This window comes from Lytechinus variegatus, chromosome 10, assembly GCF_018143015.1.
Source record: "Lytechinus variegatus isolate NC3 chromosome 10, Lvar_3.0, whole genome shotgun sequence".
Lineage (NCBI taxonomy): Eukaryota > Metazoa > Echinodermata > Echinoidea > Temnopleuroida > Toxopneustidae > Lytechinus > Lytechinus variegatus.
Window position 1 is genome coordinate 32100304 of NC_054749.1, and position 13075 is coordinate 32113378.

Here is a 13075-nt window from a genome sequence, read left to right on the forward strand (position 1 = left end):
AGTTAAAAGGAGAATGCTGCTGATGGGAAGATTAAAGCAGTTTGATGGTTGAAAAAGGAGAAGTTGAGCTCACGTGAAAGAATTGCTAAATATGACAAAAGAAAGATAGTTGTGGCACTCTAAAATTGGCAACATACATGGTAGTGAAAGATAGGGGAGAGGGGAAGAAGACGGATGGAAAGGAGGTTACAAGCTCAAGCACCAACAAACAAACACTACATGTACATGAAAATGGGTTATGAATCGACAAATGCACAATAATGAAGGGGGGGTAAATATTAATAGCTGCTTCATGCTTTTTGTCTATTTTTTGAGTAATTTTCTAATTAAAAAAACAAAATACACTTATAATGACTATAATGTAATGATAATAATTATATTCATTAAATAATGCTTAACACTTATATCATCAGAAGTCTCTGAGCACTAGCTCTACAGTAATACAGCATAACTACCCTGGCTTTAGCAGAGAAGCTGTTTTGCGCAATTTGTTTGAAAGAATAAATTCCTGCAATGTCCCCATTTACTTACACTTGGGTTTGGTGCAGCAATATATGGATAAAATTCTTGCAGAATAAGAGTAATTTGGACCCATGACCCTCTGATTAAGAGATGGGAATTAGAACCACTACACCATAACACCTTATATATCCAAACACCACAAGATAAAAGTATAAGAGATGCCAAAAGACTTTAATATAAACTGATTAATCCAGTAATATTGAGAAACAAAGGTCATTATTACTTCCAATATATGAATGACACCACCCCTATGTGTAATCATGTCTCATCTTGAATTATTTTCAAATAGACATAGAATACTTAGCCTAGAGAAATAGACATACTTTGTTTGAATGACAACACCAACAAATGCTGAATGTGATTAAAGTTCTGAATACAAAATGAAGAGTGTTAGTACCTGTGTAAGTGGGATAGCTAGCAACAGAGGCCGGTGTGAATGCTGGGACACCGATAACTAATCCAAGATATTGTGAGAAATGATGAAAATATTGAAATAAAATACAGTAAAAATTGTGTTAGTTCAAGTAATATCAACATACATTTTACACATGAATAGATCACAATCACAAAACTTTCATTGAATATTTTGTTTTATACAGTAAGTAACAGAAGTAAATACCATTAAGGTATAATCTGAATATTAAAAAAAATGGACAGATACGTATACATTACATTCTGAGGCAAAATCACACAAGATGAATTTAAAAAGCATCCTAGTTACCATTATATTGCAAATTCCAGGTATGAACAACAGAAATGTTTAATTGTACATGTACTAGCATATAAAGATATCTAGTGATCTGGTAATATAAAAGAATGATAGGAAGCTAAAAAAGAAATAGAATTAGTTTAAATAGTTAGCACAATTATTCAAAATTGAAGTAATGATTTCTGCTGGATATCAGTAAACATTGGGTATCTGATGTGAAAAAATCCACAATAGAATATGAAGAAATATGTTAGTAAACATAAAGTACATTAATGTGATGAAATTATGTCAATAAGAAGTTAAAACAAGTTGTTTTTGGTTGAAAGAAGAATGACTGAATGCAATATGAAAAATCTTCATTATTTTTATATTATTAGCAGATGAATACAAACAATACCCTAAAAATAGAAACTCAAATTAAAGTTGTGACATTGTATATCTCAGAGTAACTTACTGCCTGCTGGGGGCTGTGATGTGGGCGGGACCGGGGGTGGGACGGGCATCATGGGGCCCCTGCCCCCGCCCCGGATGACATAATTTAGACGTGTAGGACTAGAGAGATCTGCAGAGGTTGAAGGAGATGGGGGTTCACTGCCCCCTCCACCATGGATACCCAAGGTAGCTGGATCAAAGAGCTGATTGACGTAGTCCTCCAATCCTGACTCGGACATTCCAGAGATGGTACCGATGCTCTGGCTACGCTGTGCCATTGACCTCCCTGTTAAGGATGAAATAGTAGAGTGAGAGTACTTCATGAGGTGTAGCTTTCAAGAAAACAAAGAGGCACATTTGAAAGCTGTTTATAAATAATTTCATGGATAGCCTGAAGATGAACATGGTAAACCAAATACAATCCTCAGTAGATTTTAATTGTATGTGCTTATGAGCTGAAATAAGATGTTCAAGTTACTATTGTGGAAAAATTGAAAACAAGTGTGAACTTTTTCTTAGGAGAAATTATTAATTGTATTTACTAAGTATGAATAATTCAATTTTTAATAGATTGCCTTTTAAATGTTATGACATTGTATGCAATGTGTTACTTAGTATTAGTTTTTAAAGTGGGGTAAATTCAGGGATTTACCTTGACAGGCCAATGGCCTTTTGTTTATCCCCCACATCCTCCTCACTTCATCTTTACCATCTCTTTTATAACATTACATATAATGTATGCTGTATTTTGTATTGATTTGTAAACTTGATCTTTTGATTTTTTTTAAGAGATGTGAATAAATCTAATTGAATTGAACTTATTTACAAAAAAAACTATTATAGTAATAGAATCCATGACAAAAGATTGCTCTGCAAATTCACAATTGTTGCCAATTTGAGGATCAAATGATTAATTTTAACATCATGAAAGCTGTGTGCCTATGCGTCAAATAAAGATATGATTTATTTTGTACCTGTTTTTGAATTGGCAACATAGTCTGGCTCAGGAATACTGAAGTCAGCTGGGTACTGGGACTGAAGATGATCGTGTTGAGATCGCTGACGAGGAACAGATGATCGAGTTGGGGTAGGAGCAGATATGATTGATTCTATCTCAGATTGTTGCCTGTAAGGTAAGACAGAGGTAATATTTTCTTTTAATGAGGCCAGGGTTGGAATTGAACATTTTATCATGAACATAGCACAGGGAGATCTGAAGGGTATTGCATAAAAGCTGCAGTCAATTGTACAATTGGTTGTAACAATGGAAAAAATGTTAAACAATACAATCAATTGTTGAAATTTATAGCATCTCTTTATGTTACAGAGCTATGGTGTGGGAGTAACATTGCAATGCTTCACCATCTTCATTAGATTACTATGTTCTCTTGATTGATCAATATGTTTATGATAAATATCAAGTCATTTGCATTTTTGAAATCACAATAATAGTGGCATTCAGTGATCTTAAAGTGTAACTGCACTTGACTCTACACTCAGAACAATAGAATATTAGAGCCAGAACAATAGAGTAAACAAGCTGGAATGGTGGATTCACTGCAAAAATTCTAAAGTTCTGGCTCTGAGTGTTAAGCCTGGTGAAATCCATTGTCAATGCTGACTGGGTCTGTACTTTGGCCATATGTATCACCAAAAACATAATAATCTTGTCAACACAATTGACTCTGTTAATTTGCCTATGATAGTAAATCACCAATATTATCATCAGTATTACCACTAGCATTGTCATCATCATCAACATCACTTTCACAATAATCATGACTGTTGTAATCATCATTTACACCAATACTACCATTATGATTACCATTAACATCATTTTCACAACCAACAATACCACCACCACCATCATCATCCTCATCATCATCATCATCAGGGGTGTGAGTGGTCACCAAAAAAAAGCTGAAAAAAGCTGAAGAGTGTTGATAAAGTCTGAAAAAGAAAGACCTCTCATACTTTCTGCACAGAGGAAAGCCAAAAATAAGCTGAAATTAAGTTGAAAATCAAAACAAAAAAATCTGAAATCAGATAAAAATCTGAACTCTCACACCCCTGCATCATCATCATCACTATTTTAATCATCCTCATCACCATCTTCTTCATCATCACCATCATCATCATCACCATCATCATCATCACCATCATCATCATCATCATCACCATCATCATCATCATTGTCACCATCATTTTCACTCCTACCATCACTATCATTATCACAATCACCCTCATGCTCCTTTTCTCCTTCTCCTCTTCATCATCATAACCATCACCCCATCACCATTATCCTCATCCTCCATCATTACCTTCTTTTGATAGTTCTTCTATGTTGAGTCTGTCCACTCTTGATCATCTCAGAAGCAATGAGGAAATGAGATTCTCCTACCGGCATCTCAGGATGAACCTCCATCTCAGCGATGAGATCCATGACAAAGTCCGGTCCAGAGAGATCGTAGCGGACATTCTCATCCATCAGCTCCACCGACCAACCCCTGTAACCTTTCTGCAGTCCCCTGATATGAAAGAACAAAACTATATTGAAAGTGTGGACTTGTGGATAGAAACGACCAACTGGTGTCCTAGTAAAAGACTAGTGGTGGACTGTAAGTACTTACAAAATGTTTCATTTTTTAATATCTTCCAGTAAGGCATCTTTGACCAAGATCACTGACTTGGTAAAGTGATTGGATGCTTTTTTTTCAGGCAATTTTCAAATCTTGAAAACTTCTGACAACAGATGGGAGAATTAAATGGATGACATAGTTGATTTTGGCATCAACAATCTTGCACTACACTTGCACTTGCACTACACTTTAGCTGACAAAGTATATATCATCTTACTTCTGTTTCAGAGCAGCGGCTGCGAAATCCTCTCCCGTTGTCCATGAATCAACCTGTACATTGATGGGATCAGTCTCTCCAGGAAGTCTGGTGACCAAGGACATGTTAGCCTGTAGTTGGTGAGCCTTCCACTCCAGGAGACTCGGAGGATAGGTCCTACTGCCCTGAGACTCAATGGCATGAGGGTCACAGGAGAGAAGCTTGTGTTGGCAGTAGGCCTTGTAACCATCGTAGGCATGGTCAGACACATACCTGAAGACCAGAAGGTTCTTTTGAAGTTAACCGATGCTCTCAAGTCAAGGTATGACAAAATATTTTTATTGGTAAATTCATGAAAAGGTGTAGTAATGAAAATCAAGTCATTGAAAACATCGACTGATGTTGTAGATAAATGTATTACCCTCATCCCCTCTGTATGTATGTTCTCTATCTCCCTCTCTCTCCCTCACTCCTTTGATCTTTCTGTTAACTTTAATGTCCGACTCTATCCTTCTCTTTCATGTTTTTAAAAATCTTTCTTATTTCTACTAATGCATTATTAACATATACCACTCCATCTTTCTCTTTTTCACTATCCATTCCCTTTTTGAAGATCTACAATGTTACAAATTTTGAGTACAGCTATATAAACTTCCATATTGCACATCCTTACAAGTATATTGTAGAACTCAGAAAAACTTACATAGTCCTAAATGAATTTCACAAACGTTTCTTGATTGTTTCCAATGACAATAAGCCAATAACATAATTTGAGTAGCATAGAACAAGAAATATAAAACAGAGACCAATGTTTTGACCCTTTAAGTATGTGGTCACCAATTCCACTTACTTGAGGAGGAAGTTGTAAAGCTTGGGAGATGGAGGGAAGGCCGCCATGATGTTGCTAAGCAACAGCCATGCCCTTTCTTGGATGGTGTTGTTGGTGTTATTCCACGTCTGGCTACAGACCTGGCAGTAGATCTCATCTCTGATGTTACGATTGTTCAAACCCTGCAGCAATATGACATAATGAATAATATTTTACTTACAATAATATACATGTACAGTATATTAAATACATAAATAAACACTGATTTCTGTAAGCACTTTACATTTGGATTTAAGAGACTATGACCCGTATTCTTAAGTTGGGTTTAACTTAAACTTAGGTTTAAAGTTGTGGTTTAAGTACGGATAGTCAATTGTTACATAAATCACTAACGGTAGGGATATCATATTTTAGCTCATGTGGCTCTCAAATCATTCATAATTATCTAGGAAGTATAAATAGATTATTGTCTTCACAATCGTTGAATCAGGAAAGAGCACAGTAAACATAAGAAACAGACAACTTAATAACAGTTTTGACACTTTTGGCTTCCCATAATTTTAGCACAGAGTTAGACCATGGTCTAGCTTAAACCTGACTTCAGAAAACAGGCCCATGTCTGATAAAACATCTGACTAGTCCTTTCATGCAATGCTCCCTAGGGTGGAGAGTGGCAAATTCACAATATTTTTTTTGCTGAAGGATGCCACAGAGGGGGAAAGAACCAAATACCTTAGTTTATTCTTTTTTAAGTAAAAATGTCAAAACCACTCCTTTCACTTCCTACATTAAAACTGTCAGAATTCTAAACATACATAGTCTTATCTCCCCCCCCCACAAAAAAAGATATATTACTTTCTACAACATTGCTTGAAATTGATAAATGGACGAAAAACCTGTAATCTATAACTACCTTCTGTACAATATAGTTGCCCGTGATAAAGTCCTGAGTTTTCTTGGCAGGGTTATTGCCAGGGTCAGCTGTCATAAGGAACCTAAGAATGAGCTTGAAGACTGCTACGGCCTCGTCGTCATCGGCTTCATTGAGGGTGTGGAAGCCAGTAGCAATGGGTAAGTCCTGATACCCAAAACCATCACTCTGTGGAATAGAATGTGATAGGATTGGATTGGTTAAGTAGGACTGCTGAAGAGAGTATGTGAAGTACTGTCATAAAGAAGACAAATGGTTTTACACCCTCTCCATTGGACTTACAATAAAGACTAATGCATCAACCTTCTAGTGTAAGGGCTCTGTAACACAAATGTTTGCGATCCATTGCCAAATGGCAATGCCAATCAAGCTCATCTTAACATGCATATTTTGTTTAACACACTGACAGGAACCTTTCAGCATTGCTCAACCATATTTGCCATCTATGTTAACTATTTGGTGCTATGGGGCCCTGGGGAGTGTTTCATCAACATTTTCATCCAACAAGTAGACAGATCTGACAACTTTCTATGATGTTGATTGGCTGAAAGGTACTGTTACTATGGTAACTGTCGATAAAATGGGACTTGTCTGATAAATCGTCCGACAAGTCATTTCATGAAACGCTCCCCAGGGGCATGCTGTATAAAACTTTTTAACTGAAAAAACTGGTAAAAACTGAAAACTAAGGTGAGTCTGATTTCTGCCATTGACTTTAAGTCTTAATGAGATAAAACAGTGAGATACTTAAACAACAGGCATGTCCAGGCTTGCCACATGATGCATTATCATTGGTTTATATCATGGCTTTCCATACTTTCCCATTGTTTGGTTTATGAAGAAATTAGAGGATTGTAAATGTTAGGACGTTGAGTGCAGTTTGTGCTAAATGCAACAGCTAAACTTGGCTCAAATCCTCGTTAAAGTACTTAAGTTAACATCTTCATGAGAAAGCAATCAGTCAACATCTTCCTTAGATTTAGCAAGAAGTTGACTTAATGCTCAATCTAAAGAAGATGTTGACTGATTGGTTTCTCATGAAGATGTAAACTAAAGTACTTAAACCAAAGTTTGAGTCAAGTTCAGCTAATACATTTAACAGAATATACACTCTGCATCTAATGAAGATATTGACTAACTGCTCAATCTAGTGAAGTTATTGAATTAGATTGAGCAATTGAGGAACATATTTCTATAAGATTAAGCAGTAAGTCAAAAATTTTCATTAGATTGATAAATTATACAAATTTCTAACCTTGAAATATATATTGACATATCTTGAGAAAGGATGGTCATTGATGTTAGCGGGGAAACTAATAGGTCTCTCCTGACGAGCTACTTGACCTACGACTTTTATGAGATTCCTCTCATTGTGAGGCGGACTCCAGCCTGTAAGGCAAGCATAAAGAGAAAATGGAAAATGAAAATTGGACAATAGTGCAGGAATTGGCAATGTGGTAGGAAATTGTAATCAGAAGAGTTGCATAAAAACAGTGATATTACTAATTATATAAGTAATATTACGTTTTACTGTCATGTCCCAAATATAGATTGCATTGTTCATGTTACATGTGCATAAATTTATACAATTTCTTGTTTATTATGTTTAGCACGACATGTAAACAAGATGAATTTCCATTTATGGACATTTAATAAATACTTATACTTATTATACTTATTGATTTTTGTAAACCAGAGGATCACACTAATCTACATGTTTCACATTTCCCAAGGCTCAGGAAGAACAAACACAGTAGCCATTGGACAACATATTCTCAACTCATCTGGGCTACCTAACTGTCCATCTAATTTGCTGCAGTGTGAAAAGGCCCATCTTACCTCTCTGTAGTAGCAAACTGAGTTCATAGGGAATGTCCACCCTGGATACATCTGCTGGCTGGGTTGGTAGGGATGGTGGAGGTGGTGCTCGACTGGCAGCCATCTTAGATGATGCTAGCCGACTTGCTTCTTTCCTTCTCTCCTCTTCAATTCTCTCTCTTTCCTGTTTTATGCGGAGTTTTTCTCTCTTCTCCCGCTCTGCTCTCTCCTCTTTTGCCTTCCTTAGCATCTAAAGAAGACACATACATTCCATTTTGTATTAAGAAACTTGGTTTATAAATTTGTGAGAGCTTTAAAACTATTGATAACTACTATGTCTAGCCATACAAATAGTTCCACAAACCCCCTAAAATTCATTGTTTTTATCTCAAATTTTGTTTCTTTTGAGAGCTCAGTATCTTGCGGTTGTTTGTGAAAACATTGGCATGATCTTACCACAAGGTATCTCCTCCTTTGGAGTCGCCCCCTGTAGAGAGCCTGGAACAGGACCAGTCCCTTCAGGATGGTCCTGACCCTACGCCTCACCAGGTATCCCCTCAAGTGAGCCTGGAGCTGGACCACGGTGTGAAGGATACGATGGTACTGACGCCGGGCTAGGAATCCTCTCAGGTGACGCTGGATGACCAAGACAGCCTTCTGGATGATCTTGGAGCGCTCGTATTCTAGGTGGTTCTCAAGGGCTTCTTTCATGAATACCTGTGGAATGATACAATGATCATAGCTTTTAATTACCTGAGTTAGACTGCAGTATGGCACTTAAGAAAATGAATTTACTCTTAGGGATGCGTTCAATCACAGTTCATATTTGTTGAATTGGACTTCAATACTCAACTAAAAATAAATTGATTAAGCTCTATAAGGTGCACTCATCATTTTTTTATTTAAATACTCCAATGACATTATCAATTGACATAAACTTCATTACTTTACTTACAAGAATTAAACCTTTTTTTCTAAAGCAGACATCAGGGTATGATATACATCCTACACTAACTTTACAATTCATATTTAGACTTGTATCTTTATTTATGGCAATAGCAGAAAATTGTGTACAAGTTTAGGCTTACATTTACATCGAGACAAAATTACTTTTAATATTAATCAAATGACTCGGTTTGATGTTACAATTCAATATCAATCATGCCATTCCTAATTCAAAGGGATTTATGATCCAGAAATTTCAATTTTACAATACCAGTACAATTTTATCCTGAGCCTCTGCAAAGAAGATACATTTCAATTGAATTTATATCCAAAATTAGATTTTGATATATCATAAAGTGTGTGGGGCCTTAAAACTGAGGGCAATAAGCACATTTGACCTTTGACCTCTTACCTTTGTAGATCCCAGTTGGTAGTCTCCTCTGAATTTATCTCCAACTCTGAATAAGATCTCTTGACAGAGCTCTTTGGCTGTTGCTCGGAATGTAATGTGAGCACTGATCAGGAATCGATACCTGAATGTAATGTTTGATATCATAGTCCATTGAATGTACCAAATAATAATGAAAATGACAGTGGCTTTTTACAAATAAATCAAGTCTTTGCACCATGACACTCACAAGACAATTACACATACATAACAAATTTAACAAAAAAGAGCGATAAAATAACAAAGTGTTCATCATAAATTACATTAAGCAAAAGTGTAAATGACCAAGGAAATAAGACAAAAAGAGCTATAGTATAAGTGAGACATAATGTGACAATGATAGAATAAGAGTGATGAGATAAGTATTAAGTACTCTTAAACAACTATTTTATATCTTGGAGGAAGGAAAAGTTGGGTTATTCTAAAGAGAGTCACAAAAGATTGAGAGTTTTTTTTTTCAAAGTACCCAGGAAAGGTAGAAAAGGAGAATATAAATGGAGAGGTTGATATATATAATATATTGCTCATAGCAAAATGTCTTCTTTCTAATCATTTTGAAGCTTTGGTCCACTGATTAATCAATCAATTTGAGATCAACTTTAATCTTTCACAACTATCTTTTATCTTGACCAATCATATTGTACATTTTTATTAGCTTGTAACAACTGCCTTTGTTCACAAGTATGATGAAACAGGCCCCAATACTGACCTGTTCATGAATGACAGGAAGGCCATTCTGATTGGGAAACCATTTCTTCTGATGCGGACCGTCTCCAGCATCCCACTGTATCTCAGTTGACTCACTACAACACCGGTATCAAACACCATAGGGGACTTCTCCTCGTTGGGTTTGATGCAACGAACAAAAAATGGATGGCATCTGAAAGTAAAATAATATTGTAGAGAGTGTACGTTGTGGGAGTGAAGGAAATACTGAGAGTGGACTTTTGACGTAGCATGGGAAAATATCATCAAGAAATGGTCATTGCTCATGAAATGAATTGCAAGCATCAATTACAAACATGAGACCAATCAATTACAACAACATGAAGTCAATTCATTTGTTTTAGGTTAGCAGAAGCAGAATATTATTAATTTGCAATTATTTACTAGATTTATGACTAATTTGGAGATCTAAAGCCGACATGCAATGTCCCATGAGAGTCTGAATTTACAGATATATAATGCTTAAACAAGAGCAAGATAAGGGTACCGGCAGGAAGTAATTCCTCAAAAAGCTGTGTGCACCAGAATCGGTAGTCTAGCTTAGCCGGGGTAATATAGGAGCGCCTTGAGCACCTAGCAAGGTGGGTACATGCGCTATACAAATCCTATATTATTATTATTATTATTATAAGAAACCAGTGAATTTAAGTCTTCTTTTTCACTTAATTGAATTTTCAGGTTTAGAATCTCCTTTCTAAAAGGTTCGTTGTCAAAAATCAATTTTCTTGTAGTATCTGTTTACTTTAAATTCACACAAATTTGCAATGGTTAATCAAACACATACTTGTTCATATTGTTGATGAGCTCTAGAAGAGATTCATTGAATCTGGTAGCCACAGTTGATGGTCTCATCTTTCTCATCCCTGAAGGGCCACTAGCCCCAATCATAGATCGTTTCTGCTCCGTGGTCTGTAATAGCTTGAACATCTCTGATAGCACCTGTAATATATTTTAGTGAATTCTTTATTATTATTTTATTCTTGAGAATCGGGTTGCAACAATTTATGATCTCATCTTTCTCATGCCTGAAAGTCGATTAGCCCTAATCTTAGATCATTTCTGCTAGGTCACCTGTAGCAACTTGAACATCTCTGAAAATACCTGTGATACAATCAAATAACTTGGTAATTAATATTGTTATTTTTTTTAGAAAATCATATAGACTATTGGTGTTAACTAAAATGGATATTTAACAAAATTGGTACAGTGGCTTCTAACTTAACCTGAAATTATACAAATGGTAAATTGGCTAGGTGAAAATTCAACTAAGTGGTCTGTAGGCATGGTTGTAGGAGAACTAAGATTAGACCAAGCGAGATAAGATCAATTAGAGACCCATGTATTCACCATGTTTTAAACAAGTTCTGACCTGATTCTTGCTGTTCTTGAACATCTCCAGGACCTCTGGTTTCAGTACGTCCCTGTTCTTTCCGATGACATTGTCCAGCTGGTAGATCACCTTTCCTGCGTAGTGCTTGATACAGAACTCAAGACGAGGCTGCTTAGGGCGACCATAGGAGGAGTTGGAGGAGTGATGGTAGTGGCACTTCTCAACAAAGGCTTTCTCTGTTCCCTGTGGCAAACATGCAAAATTCATTCATTAATACTTACACTTTGAATCATACCCTATTATTTATGATTGTGCATTTTACAAAATGAAATTTCAAACTGCATTTCAAACACAAGAATAAAATCTTGGAAGGGAACTTGACTATAAAAAATGCACTGCTTCTAGGCTGGACATGAACACATTAAAACAAAAAGATTCAGTATCAGTAATTACCTATTTGAGAACCTATACCACTTCAATCACTGGATGAACCCCAACCCCACCCCCCCCCCCTTGCAAACAGGCCACATAATAAAGAATAAGACATATGGTAATTATTAAATATTAATGGATTAGACCATGGGCATTTGAAAAATTATGGTTTGATGCCAAATGGGTGCTGAAAGAAAGTATTTACATTTAATACAAATCCCATACTTTGGAGATATTGCACTAATATTAAACCAAGATTATCATACCAAGTGGCACTTCCACAATGGGAGTTTGCACCGGTCTGATGGGGTGAAAGAGAATATTTTATACTAACATAAGTGCCACAGGGATGTCAACCTGATCAAGAAAATTCAGTATTTTAAAGGCTGAAAATCAGTATTTTGGTAAGAAAATCACTACTGAAATACCATATGACAACACATAAACTGAAGTCAGTAATTTGCATGAAACCATCAATTTTCTTTCTCATTTTTCAGTAATAATTGATGAAAACCATTACTACTTGGCAGCTCTGTTGCTATACCTAGGGATAATTTGACTTGATTAGGCCATGTTGGATGACACCAAATTGATATCATGCAAGAAAGTGTACGACCGATTAGCAATTCTTGGAGGGAATAAGTACTTTCATGTTTTTAAAAGTCATACCTTGGGAAAGTTGCTTTCATCATCTAGGATGTGAAGAATACCGGTAGGTCTCTTGGCCAGGAGATCTAAGACTGGTTGGTTGTCAACAAATGTGATAGTCTGCCATTCTATCTTCTCTTTGGCATATTCAAGCTAAAATCAAACAAGTTAAAAGATAGAGAGTCAAAAGGGGCCTAAGCTTTCGATCCTTCGAATCTTCGTCGGAGGCAAAATGACAAACATATAAAGTGGAACATCCATAATATAGACCACACACATGAAACAGCAACACTAGAAACAAGGAGACAAAAGGACTTAAAAAATAAAGCATATATACAGATCAGTGGCATACCAGGAAAACATTGTCAGGATGGGCAAAAAAAAAGTTACCAAAATTCTATCCCACCCCAGGTAAGCTGGTGTTGTTCAATTCAATTTATTTATTCAACCATCATCAGGTACAAACAATT

At 36.1% G+C, this 13075-nt stretch overlaps 1 protein-coding gene across 8 annotated transcripts in view; it reads right to left on the reverse strand.

The window, feature by feature from the left end:
* Nucleotides 1–13075, reverse strand: part of LOC121422279 (unconventional myosin-XV-like) — an 80533-nt gene that overhangs the window by 27849 nt on the left and 39609 nt on the right. For 6 of the 8 annotated variants that reach the window (XM_041617204.1, XM_041617206.1, XM_041617205.1 and 3 more), the window contains 15 exons: nt 12627–12758; nt 11565–11768; nt 10980–11134; nt 10179–10349; nt 9434–9554; nt 8533–8793; nt 8098–8326; nt 7514–7647; nt 6241–6426; nt 5349–5509; nt 4520–4771; nt 3985–4191; nt 2638–2789; nt 1686–1949; nt 920–976 (listed from right to left, as the gene is read on the reverse strand). In XM_041617204.1, coding sequence (XP_041473138.1) covers nt 920–976; nt 1686–1949; nt 2638–2789; nt 3985–4191; nt 4520–4771; nt 5349–5509; nt 6241–6426; nt 7514–7647; nt 8098–8326; nt 8533–8793; nt 9434–9554; nt 10179–10349; nt 10980–11134; nt 11565–11768; nt 12627–12758 — 2686 coding nt within the window. The remainder of the gene's footprint in view (nt 1–919; nt 977–1685; nt 1950–2637; nt 2790–3984; nt 4192–4519; nt 4772–5348; nt 5510–6240; nt 6427–7513; nt 7648–8097; nt 8327–8532; nt 8794–9433; nt 9555–10178; nt 10350–10979; nt 11135–11564; nt 11769–12626; nt 12759–13075) is intronic. The other 2 variants (XM_041617211.1, XM_041617208.1) reach the window with 1 other exon arrangement.